The sequence below is a fragment of the Myxine glutinosa genome, chromosome 13, assembly GCF_964187855.1.
Source record: "Myxine glutinosa chromosome 13, kmMyxGlut1.1, whole genome shotgun sequence".
Lineage (NCBI taxonomy): Eukaryota > Metazoa > Chordata > Myxini > Myxiniformes > Myxinidae > Myxine > Myxine glutinosa.
The window spans coordinates 27,591,994-27,604,303 of record NC_136273.1 but is presented as its reverse complement, the minus strand read 5'-3'; the positions used below and the strand labels follow the sequence as shown (position 1 = coordinate 27,604,303).

Sequence of the window (12,310 nt, the reverse complement as noted above, 5' to 3'; positions counted from 1 at the left end):
TGGGGTGGGTTGGGGAATATTATCCTGATCAAAACCTTGGATGACAACATTATGTGGAATCTCTATTTGAAGTCAGGGAATCCCCGCTCCGTTTTCACAAGAGTGGATCAAATGCTAATGGTAAGTCAATCTCCTCCTGCGTGATTGATGTAACAGTTTCTTCCATGTGCCAAACCTCCAAGATACGTCTTCTGGTCCTGTTAAGGGTAAAACCCAAAATATGAACCCTATCCCACAAAGGTGTGTGCCCTTCCTTAAGACCATGTTTGGCAATAGCAGATCTGTTGGGATAGTTACATTATAATTATGTATATATATATATATATATATATATATATATATATATATATATATCTATATATATATATCTATATATACGTATCTATATACATATATATATATATCCCTGCTTTATTGTTAAATATTTAATTTTTGGCCTCAATTTATGGGATCCAAAGGGGACATTACTCAAGCTATTTGTGATGAAACTTTAACTACTATTATGTCATGAGAAGAGAGAAAGAAAAGTGTTTGGAGAGTCATTAATTGACTGCGGAGGACGAGGCGGGGGCATGAAGTTGAAGAAAAAGTCACTGTGAGGGTTTGGACTGATTGGCAGGAGTTGGGAGGCGATGGGGAGAGAGGGAGTCGAGTGCAGTGAGAATTCGGTGCTTTTCCCGTTGTTACAATGTGCTTAATATGTCTTTACCAAATCAAATTAGCACAAACTAAATGGAGCATCATCCATTGGACTGGCACAAGCAGTTGTTCCACCGTCGGTGACTCAGCAATCTGTTTCAATTGTAGTGTTTTCTTCATTCGGACAGGCACTCATCCCAATTGCACTTCTGTCTCCGTTGCTCTCCACCTCTCTGAGTAATTTAGTTCCTCCATGAAACTTAAGGTGATATTGGTGCTTTTCTCAGCCCGAGGAAGTAGAGTTCGCAAGTGCTTAGCAGTAACAGTACTACTAGGTGTGAATGAGTAGGCCTCGATGTTTCATCTCATGGCCTGATTCGTTCCATTCTCGTTTTGCACTTGCCCACTCAAAACGCAGTCGGATGCGTCCACGTGATTGTACAGGTGGCTCTCGAGTTCCCTATAATTACCTCCGCCACCAAAGGTGGATGGAGGCTATGTTTTTACTCACCCCTGTCTGTCCGTTTGTGAACAAAATATCTCAAAAGGTTGTGGACTGATTCGGACTAAATTTGGCAGAGTTTTCGCATGTGTGACAACGACGAAATGATTAGATTTTGGTGAAGATCCGGATTCGGATCCGGCTACTAGATTTTTAAAAGTGATTCTTCACCATTGGGTGATAGGGCCAAAATCGATACATAGCAGGATATCTCAAAAAGTTATCGATGGATTTGGACGAAACTTGGTGGACAGGTTGGGTGTCTGGCAAGGACAAATAGATTCGATTTTGGCGAAAATCTGAATATCAATTTGGATACAGGGATTATTTAATTTTGTAAGTGATTCTTCACCATTGGGAGAAAGGGCCGAAATCGATACATATCAGGATATCTCAAAAATTTATGGATGGATATGGACGAAACTTGGTGGAGAGGTTGGGTGTGTTACAAGGACGAATCGATTTGATTTTGGTGAAGATATGAATATGAATTCGGATATGAGAATTATTTAATTTTTAAAGTGATTTTTCACCATTGGGAGATAGGGCCAAATACGATACGTAGCAGGATATCTGAAAATGTTATCGATGGATTTGGACGAAACGTGTTGGACAGGTTGGGTGTCTGACAAGGAAGAATCGATTCAATTTTGGTGAAGATCTGAATGTGGATTCAGATATGATAATTATTTAATTTTTTAAGTGATTCTTCACCATTGGGAGATCGGGCCAAACACGATACGTAGCAGGATATCTCAAAACGTTGTCGATGGATTTGGACAAAACTTGATGGACAGGTTGGGTGTCTGACAAGGACGATTCGATTCGATTTTGGTAAAGATCTGAATATGAATTCGGATATGAGGATTATTTACTTTTTTAAGTGATTCTTCACCATTGGGAGATAGGGCCAAAACGATACATGGCAGGATATCTCAAAAGGTTATGGACGGATTTGGACGAAACTTGATGGAAAGGTTGTGTGTCTGACAAGGAAGAATCGATTAGATTTTGGTGAAGATCTGAATGTGGATTCGGATATGATAATTATTTAATTTTTAAAGTAATTCTTCACCATTGGGACATCGGGCCAAAAACGATACGTAGCAGGATATCTCAAAACGTTGTCGATGGATTTGGACAAAACTTGATGGACAGGTTGGGTGTCTGACAAGGACGATTCGATTCGATTTTGGTAAAGATCTGAATATGAATTCGGATATGAGGATTTTTTAATTTTTTAAGTGATTCTTCACCATTGGGAGATAGGGCCAAAACGATACATGGCAGGATATCTCAAAAGGTTATGGACGGATTTGGACGAAACTTGATGGAAAGGTTGTGTGTCTGACAAGGAAGAATCGATTAGATTTTGGTGAAGATCTGAATGTGGATTCGGATATGATAATTATTTAATTTTTAAAGTAATTCTTCACCATTGGGACATCGGGCCAAAAACGATACGTAGCAGGATATCTCAAAAAGTTATGGACGGATTTGGACGAAACTTGATGGAAAGGTTGTGTGTCTGACAAGGAAGAATCGATTCGATTTTGGTAAAGATCTGAATATGGATTCGGATATGAGAATTTTTTTTTTAAAGTGATTCTTCACCATTGGGAGGTAGGGAGAAAACTATACATGGCAGGACATCTCAAAATGTTATCGATGGATTTGGACGAAACTTGGTGGACAGGTTGGGTGTCTAACAAGGAAGAAACGATTCAATTTTGGTGAAGATCCGGATCCAGCTAGTATAATTTTTTAAGTGATTCTTCACCATTGGGAGATAGGGCCAAAACGATACATGGCAGGATATCTCAAAAGGTTATGGACGGATTTGGACGAAACTTGATGGAAAGGTTGTGTGTCTGACAAGGAAGAATCGATTAGATTTTGGTGAAGATCTGAATGTGGATTCGGATATGATAATTATTTAATTTTTAAAGTAATTCTTCACCATTGGGACATCGGGCCAAAAACGATACGTGGCAGGATATCTCAAAAAGTTGTCGATGGATTTGGACGAAACTTGATGGACAGGTTGGGTGTCTGACAAGGACGATTCGATTCGATTTTGGTAATGATCTGAATGTGAATTCGGATATGAGAATTGTTTAATTTTTAAAGTGATTCTTCACCATTGGGAGATAAGGCCAAAACGATACGTAGCAGGATATCTCAAAAAGTTATGGACGGATTTGGACGAAACTTGATGGAAAGGTTGTGTGTCTGACAAGGAAGAATCGATTCGATTTTGGTGAAGATCTGAATATGGATTCGGATATGAGAATTTTTTTTTTAAAGTGATTCTTCACCATTGGGAGGTAGGGAGAAAACTATACATGGCAGGACATCTCAAAATGTTATCGATGGATTTGGACGAAACTTGGTGGACAGGTTGGGTGTCTAACAAGGAAGAAACGATTCAATTTTGGTGAAGATCCGGATCCAGCTAGTATAATTTTTTAAGTGATTCTTCACCATTGAGTGATATGGCCTAACCCTGAGTGCGGTTCCATTTGCTAATTGCTTCCATACTCAAAATAGCAAAGAAGCGATGCACACCTGTCGTCTACCTGAAGAGTGGCTCTCCGACTGTCCGTGCTGGATTGACAAAATTAACCTGGGCGGTGGAAGATGGATTTGGGGAATTGTAGATAGATTGGGATCAGGGGGAAAAGACGCAATCGTCCTGCACATAATTTGCATATCCCAGGGCCTTGGATCATCATTGTGAAGGCGAAGATGTTTGAATAACCGTTGTGTTTGTTTTTATCTCCGCAGTTCTGCCTCGGAAGACTTGGGCTGCCGGCGAGGAGTATTCAGTCGCAAGCATTATGGCTCCGTGGAGTTGGTGAGTTTTTATTGTCGAGGTGAGACGTCATGTTCTACTTGTTGGTGCTGAGAAACACATTTGCTGTCGTGTGCTTGCAGCTGATCTCCAGCGCGGCCGACGGTGCCATCCAGCGAGCGGGTCGTTTCCGTGTGGAGAATGGCGCAGACGATGCTGTAAGTCGACCATCTCTGGCAAGGAAATCTTTACTTTGCTTCATATCTGTGTTGGATGTCGGAAGGAAGAACAAATGAGGCCTTCCCTGCACCAAGGCCTTATAGCTCATTTGCACTCTGCCTCCGTTTCATTCAATGAGTTGTGCTGGGGCAATACTATCCTAGCTAGGCCGCATGGCTACGAGGGGTTTGCTGTTTAGACGGACCTGCCCGAAGGCGCTTTTTATGTGGAGGTTGAGGCTCATGGAAGAGCTGGCATTGGCCATTGAACTACAGGCAGGTGCTTCCTGCATCAGATGTCACGGAGCACATGACGTCATCGGCACAAACTGCGAACCCATTGTTGGAAAAAAACCTCAATTTGTCTAACTTATGGTAATGCAGACAAAAGGAACAGAAGAAGATCACATGCTCTGGAAACAGAACGATACCTGTCTCCGTTTAGGGTTTGACTGATAAAACATGTTATGATCATTTCAAGTGCCGATGCTGCAGTATTCTGTTGGATTGTTGGAATCTCAATCGGATATTCCTGCTGTATAGGGATTTCCTTCCAATAACTATGTTTGTATATTAACTACCAGCCACTCTCACCCTCCCTACTCCAACCCTCCTCCTCCCACCACTCCAACACTCTCTTCACCCCCACCCCCTCCCCACCACTTCAACACTCTCCAACCTTCTACCACTCCAACCCTTCAACCCCCTCACCACCACTCCAACCGTACCCTCCACCACCTCCCCCAACCCTTCCACCACCTCCCCCTCCCACCACCACTCCAACACTCCTCCCCACCACTCCAACACTCCTCCCCACCACTCCAACACTCCTTCCCACCTACCACTCCAACACTCCCCTCCTACCACTCCAACCCTTCACCCCCCTCCCTACCACTCCAACGGTACCCTCCACCACGTCCCCCAACCCGTCCACCACCTCCCCCAACCCCTCCACCACCTCCCCCAACCCCTCCACCACCTCCCCCCCTCCCACCACCACTCCAACACTCCTCCCCACCACTCCAACACTCCTCCCCACCTACCACTCCAACACTCCCCTCCCACCACTCTAACACTCTCCAACCTTCTACCACTCCAACCCTTCACCCCTCTCCCCACCACTCCAACACTCTCCAACCTTCTACCACTCCAACCCTTCAACCCTCTCCCCACCACTCCAACCTCCCTCCTGCTATTCCAACCGTACCCTCCACCACCTCCCCAACCCCTCCACCACCTCCATCCCCTCCCACCAATAAAACACTCTCCCCCCACCATTACAACACTCCCCTCCCACCACCCCAACACTCCCCCCACCACTACAACACTCTCCCCCCCCACCACTCCAACACTCCTCCCCACCACTCCAACACTCCCTCCCCACCACTACAACACTCTCCCCCTGCCTAACACTCCCCCTCCCCCCTCCACCGCTTCAACCTTCTTCCTCACCCCAACCATCTCTTTCCCCCCATCACCCAACCCTCTCACCCACCCTCTCACCCACCCTCTCACCCAACCCTCTCACCCAACCCTCTCACCCAACCCTCTCACCCAACCCTCTCACCCACCCTCTCACCCAACCCTCTCACCCACCCTCTCACCCAACCCTCTCACCCACCCTCTCACCCAACCCTCTCACCCAACCCTCTCACCCACCCTCTCACCCACCCTCTCACCCACCCTCTCACCCACCCTCTCACCCACCCTCTCACCCACCCTCTCACCCACCCTCTCACCCACCCTCTCACCCACCCTCTCACCCACCCTCTCACCCACCCTCTCACCCACCCTCTCACCCACCCTCTCACCCACCCTCTCACCCACCCTCTTACCAAACCCTCTCACCCAACCCTCTCACCCAACCCTCTCACCCAACCCTCTTATCCAACCCTCACCCAACCCTCTCACCCACAGCAACTCCCACCCCCACCACCCTAACCCTCTCCCTCCCCCATAGAGAAAGATGTAAATACCGCCGCCACTGAAGGTGGACGTAGTTTGTTTTCACCCCTAGTTTATTTCCTTCACCTGTTTCCCACATGGCAACGGTGCTTTGAAGGAAGCCGAAGCTCCACCAATCTGGCAACGCACGGACGTCCACCTGGAAAACCCGGAATGCCACACTCGCTGGTACTTCAAGTACTTTTTGGGGAATGGTGAGATGACATCGTCTACATTTATTATTCATCGCATTTCTTCAGCATCATTTTTAATATTTCCCGCTAATCTGCAATGAAGATAGATTTTCTGCAATGGGATCGCAGCACGCGCCGCATAGGGCATAGGGGATACACCATCATGACCTTTGGGTCTTGATGGTTGAAAGGTCACCTTGTCTTTGCGAAGCCGGTCCTGTCGTCATTTCCTGTTGGCCCCAGACCTTGAAGCCCCTCCCATATTTCATCTCCTTTCTGCCCTTTCCTTTCTCCATGATATTACTTATTCATTGGAGATGTAAAAAACATGGCCGTTACATTAGAAAAGTGACTCATTTATATCTTTAAATAATTCATCAACTATCACCATCCGGTATTTGTAACATTCTCTCGGTATTCCTCGGACCCATTTGCATCTGTCCAATTTGTGCGTGAATACCTTCTTGTGCCAATTTGTCTTTTTGATCCTTTGGCACACGTGATTCGTTTACCATGTTTTGGTACTTGGTTTACCGCTTTTCCGCTTAAAACCCTCGTTTTTTTGAAATGCAAACGTCAATACCTGGTGACCGCACGGCACCTTTACCCGAGCATCCGTGACCTTGTTTATTTATTTACATTATTGAATTTACGGTTGCATTTCCTTTTTTCCCGTCTGCCTGAGTCCCAAAGCCTTTATAAATCCACCGAATGTTCTTTCTCTTGATTTAATTAACCTGAGGTTAGTATAAATTGCAATTTGTGACAAGCTTCCCGAGGTACCTGTACCTGTCACACCGCCTGAATGCGGAAGTGCCTGCGTCGCTGTCAGGATGACAGCTTCGCTTAATTAGGCCAAAATACCACGTCACAGCGAAGTCTTTCGTTTACTCGAAACGATGCTCGTTACCAGGACAGCTGGACCACAAAATGTACGGCGACTGGGCAGGTGGGGGGGAGGAGGAGGAGGTGGTGGGATAAGGGTGAGAAGGTGAGAAGAGGGGTGACCAATAAGGGTTGCGGCTAACCTAGCAAGTTTGGAGGAGTCTTCTTCTGGTCAAATCCAGGAAGACTCCACCAAGGCATTGGCATCATGAAGATCTCATGCTTTGGAAGCAATACCTCATGACTTGGTTGGGGAGGGAGGTGGGTGGCCATGACAAAGGTGTACGACCGCAGCAGGTATGTTCAGGTTCACTGTAAATGAGCTGATTGTGTGTGGTCCAGGTCCCGTTTGCTTTGACCAATCCATTTGGAGGCGTTGGTGACCATTTAAAGAGTTCCGATTAAGCTTGATGGAAATCGCCTCGGACGTTTCTTGTTCTGCTGTGATTGATATTTTCACAGATGGTTTATGTGGAGAAGAACTTTGTCCCTTTTTGTATTTTTTACATGTTATGGGTTTTTTTTTTAACAATTAATCTTCTTTACAACAGTGAGTGGTTTGAGACTGTACAACAACGCCATCGTTTTGAGAAGCTCTCTGGTTAATAAGGTCAAATGCACGCTGTTTGACCGAGGAAATTTGAATGTTTTGTTAAAATATAAATGACAAAGCTTGATCATCAGACTAACTTATTTCACTTTATTCGTACAGTATAGGGGAGGAATTTCATTACTTAATGCGAAATTCACATAAAATAGGGGGAAGGGAGGTTTGCACTTCTTGCTTTAAGGTTCTTTGAGTTACCAAGAACTGGAATACTCACGCATTAAATTTAATTGTTACGGCATAACGACAGAGAAAGCAAATGCCTCCACCTTGACGGCGCACGAACGATGACTGATGGAGCACAAAATGATGACTCTGACAGGGCAGGAACGATGACTGATGGAGCACAAATGATGACTCTGACAGGGCAGGAACGATGACTCTGATGGAGCACAAATGATGACTCTGACAGGGCACGAACGATGACTGATGGAGCACAAATGATGACTGACAGGGCACGAACGATGACTGATGGAGCACAAATGATGACTCTGACAGGGCACGAACGATGACTGATGGAGCACAAATGATGACTCTGACAGGGCACGAACGATGACTGATGGAGCACAAATGATGACTCTGACAGGGCAGGAACGATGACACTGATGGAGCACAAATGATGACTCTGACAGGGCACAAACAATGACTGATGGAGCACAAATGATGACTCTGACAGGGCACGAACGATGACTGATGGAGCACAAATGATGACTGACAGGGCAGGAACAATGACTCCGATGGAGCACGAACGATGTCTCTGATGGAGCATGGACAATGACTCTGATGGAGCACAAACGATGAATCTGATGGAGCATGATCGATGACTCTGATGGAGCAGAAAAGTGACTCTGATGGAACACGGACGGTGACTCTGATGGAGCATGGACGATGACTGATGGAGCACAAATGATGACTCTGACAGGGCAGGAACGATGACTCTGATGGAGCACAAATGATGACTCTGACAGGGCAGGAACGATGACTCTGATGGAGCACAAATGATGACTCTGACAGGGCAGGAACAATGACTGATGGAGCACAAATGATGACTCTGACAGGGCACGAACGATGACTGATGGAGCACAAATGATGACTGACAGGGCAGGAACAATGACTCCGATGGAGCACGAACGATGTCTCTGATGGAGCATGGACAATGACTCTGATGGAGCACAAACGATGAATCTGATGGAGCATGATCGATGACTTTGATGGAGCAGAAAAGTGACTCTGATGGAACACGGACGGTGACTCTGATGGAGCATGGACGATGACTGATGGAGCACAGACGATGTCTCTGATGGAGCACGGACGATGACTCTGATGGAGCACGGATGATGACTCTGATGGAGCATGGACGATGACTCTGATGGAGCACGGACGATGACTCCGATGGAGCACAGACGATGACTCTGATGGAGCACAGATGATGGCTCTGATGGAGTACGGACGATGACTCTGATGGAGCACGGACGATGACTCTGATGGAGCACGGACGATGACACTGATGGAGCACGGACGATGACTCTGATGAACCACACACGATGACTCTGATGGAGCACAAACGATGACTCTGATGGAGCACAGACGATGACTGCTAGAGCACGGACGATGACTGCTGGAGCACGGACGATGACTGCTGGAGCACGGACGATGACTTCTGGAGCACGGACGATGACTGCTGGAGCATGGACGATGACTGCTGGAGCACGGACGATGACCCTGACGGAGCAAGAACGATGACCCTGACGGAGCAAGAACGATGACCCTGACGGAGCAAGAACAATGACCCTGACAGAGCAAGAACGATGACCCTGACGGAGCAAGGACGATTACCCTGACAGACAGAGGGCGGGGGAGAGACAGAGAGGGGCTGGGGAGAGACAGAGATGGGCGGGAAGCGACAGAGAGGGGCGGGAGAGACAGAGAGGCGGGGGAGAGACAGAGAGGCGGGGGAGAGACAGAGAGGCGGGGGAGAGACAGAGAGGCGGGGGAGAGACAGAGATGCGGGGGAGAGACAGAGAGGCGGGGGAGAGACAGAGAGGCGGGGGAGAGACACAGGGAGGTGGGGGAGAGACACAGAGGGGCGGGGGAGAAACAGAGAGTGGTGGGGGAGAGACAGAGAGGGGCGGGGGAACAGACAGAGAGGGCGGGGGAGAGACAGAGAGGGGCGGGGGAGAGACAGAGAGGGGCGGGGGAGAGACAGAGAGGGGCGGGGGAGAGACAGAGAGGGGCGGGGTAGAGACAGAGAGGGGTGGGTAGAGACAGAGAGGGGCGGGGTAGACACCGAGAGGGGCGGGGTAGACACCGAGAGGGGCGGGAGAGACAGAGAGGCGGGGGAGAGACAGAGAGGCGGGGGAGAGACAGAGATGCGGGGGAGAGACACAGAGAGGGGCGGGGGAGAGACAGAGAGGGGTGGGGGAGAGGCAGAGAAGGGTGGGGCAACAGACAGAGAGGGGCGGGAGAGAGACAGAGAGGGGCGGGAGAGAGACAGAGAGGGGCGGGGGAGAGAGGGGCGGGGGAGAGACAGAGAGGGGCGGGATAGAGACAGAGAGGGGCGGGGTCGAGACAGAGAGGGGCGGGGTAGAGACAGAGAAGGGCGGGGTAGAGACAGAGAGGCGGGGTAGAGACAGAGAGGCGGGGTAGAGACAGAGAGGCGGGGTAGAGACAGAGAGGCGGGGTAGAGACAGAGAGGCGGGGGAGAGACAGAGAGGCGGGGGAGAGACAGAGAGGTGGGGGAGAGACACAGAGGGGCGGGGGAGAAACAGAGAGTGGTGGGGGAGAGACAGAGAGGGGCGGGGGAACAGACAGAGAGGGCGGGGGAGAGACAGAGAGGGGCGGGGGAACAGACAGAGAGGGCGGGGGAGAGACAGAGAGGGGCGGGGGAGAGACAGAGAGGGGCGGGGTAGAGACAGAGAGGGGCTGGGTAGAGACAGAGAGGGGCTGGGTAAAGACAGAGAGGGGCGGGGTAGAGACAGAGAGGTGGGGGAGAGACAGAGAGGCGGGGGAGAGACACAGAGAGGGGCGGGGGAGAGACAGAGAGGGGTGGGGGAGAGGCAGAGAAGGGTGGGGGAACAGACAGAGGGGCGGGAGAGAGACAGAGAGGGGCGGGAGAGAGACAGATAGGGGCGGGGGAGAGTCAGAGAGGGGCGGGGTAGAGACAGAGAGGGGGGTCGAGACAGAGAGGGGTGGGGTAGAGACAGAGAGGGGCGGGGTAGAGACAGAGAGGCGGGGTAGAGACAGAGAGGAGGGGTAGAGACAGAGAGGCGGGGGAGAGACAGAGAGGCGGGGAGAGACAGAGAGGGGCGGGGGAGAGACAGAGAGGGGCGGGGGAGAGACAGAGAGGGGCGGGGGAGAGACAGAGAGGGGCGGGGGAGAGACAGAGATGGGCGGGGGAGAGACAGAGATGGGCGGGGGAGAGACAGAGATGGGCGGGGGAGAGACAGAGATGGGCGGGGGAGAGACAGAGAGGGGCGGGGGAGAGACAGTGAGGGGCGGGGGAGAGACAGTGAGGGGCGGGGGAGAGACAGTGAGGGGCGGGGGAGAGACAGTGAGGGGCGGGGGAGAGACAGTGAGGGGCGGGGGAGAGACAGTGAGGGGCGGGGGAGAGACAGTGAGGGGCGGGGGAGAGACAGTGAGGGGCGGGGGAGAGACAGAGAGGGGCGGGGGAGAGACAGAGAGGGGCGGGGGAGAGACAGAGAGGGGCGGGGGAGTCACAGAGAGGGGCGGGGGAGACTCAGAGAGGGGCGGGGGAGACTCAGAGAGGGGCGGGGGAGTGACAGAGAGGGGCGGGGGAGTGACAGAGAGAGGGAGAGGGGGAGAGACAGAGAGGGGTGGGAGAGAGAGGGAGAGGGGGAGAGGGGTGGGGCAGAGAGGGAGAGGTGTGGGGGAGACAGAGAAAGGGGGAGGGGCAAAATAAAAGAGAGGTGAGAGGTGAGGGGCGCGGAGGAGGGTGCTAGCAAAGAGAATGCAATGTTATGCTTTGTGACCACACACACACACACACACGCACGCACACACACACACACACACACACACACACACACACACACACACACACACACACACACATCTCCCATATGAGCTCTTGTGAGTGGACCGTTGCGATCAAGGCACCGTCGATTGTTTGAAGTTATATTGTGGTAATCTATACATACACACACACACACACGTTTCAAAACAAAAACTTCAAAGGTTTACCTTGAAACAGGCCTTGTTCACTGATCGATGTATCTTCTACTTTTTAAAGGAAGGAAATAAATTAAATAGACTACAGCAGGAGGAGAGAGCAGGGCCACATTTTTATGCCTCCACCCCTGAAGGTGGCCGGAGGCATTATGTTTTCGGGTTGTCTGTCCATCCGTCCGTCCGTCCGTACAGGCTAAACCTCGTTTTTCTCAGCAACCACATGTCCGATTGATACGAAACTTTTAGGGTAGGATTGACACCTATGCAGAATGTTTTTTGATAATTGTGATGTCATAGCTTACGTGGTATGGCAGCCATCTTGGATTAAACGCAAATAAT

At 49.8% G+C, this 12,310-nt stretch overlaps 1 protein-coding gene across 1 annotated transcript in view; it reads left to right on the top strand.

Moving 5' to 3' along the window:
* Positions 1 to 12,310, top strand: part of GARNL3 (GTPase activating Rap/RanGAP domain like 3) — a 156,175-nt gene that overhangs the window by 56,810 nt on the left and 87,055 nt on the right. The window contains exons 2-4 of the mRNA XM_068134047.2: positions 3,929 to 3,998; positions 4,079 to 4,153; positions 6,216 to 6,312. Of these exons, the coding sequence (XP_067990148.2) occupies positions 3,929 to 3,998; positions 4,079 to 4,153; positions 6,216 to 6,312 (242 nt within the window). The remainder of the gene's footprint in view (positions 1 to 3,928; positions 3,999 to 4,078; positions 4,154 to 6,215; positions 6,313 to 12,310) is intronic.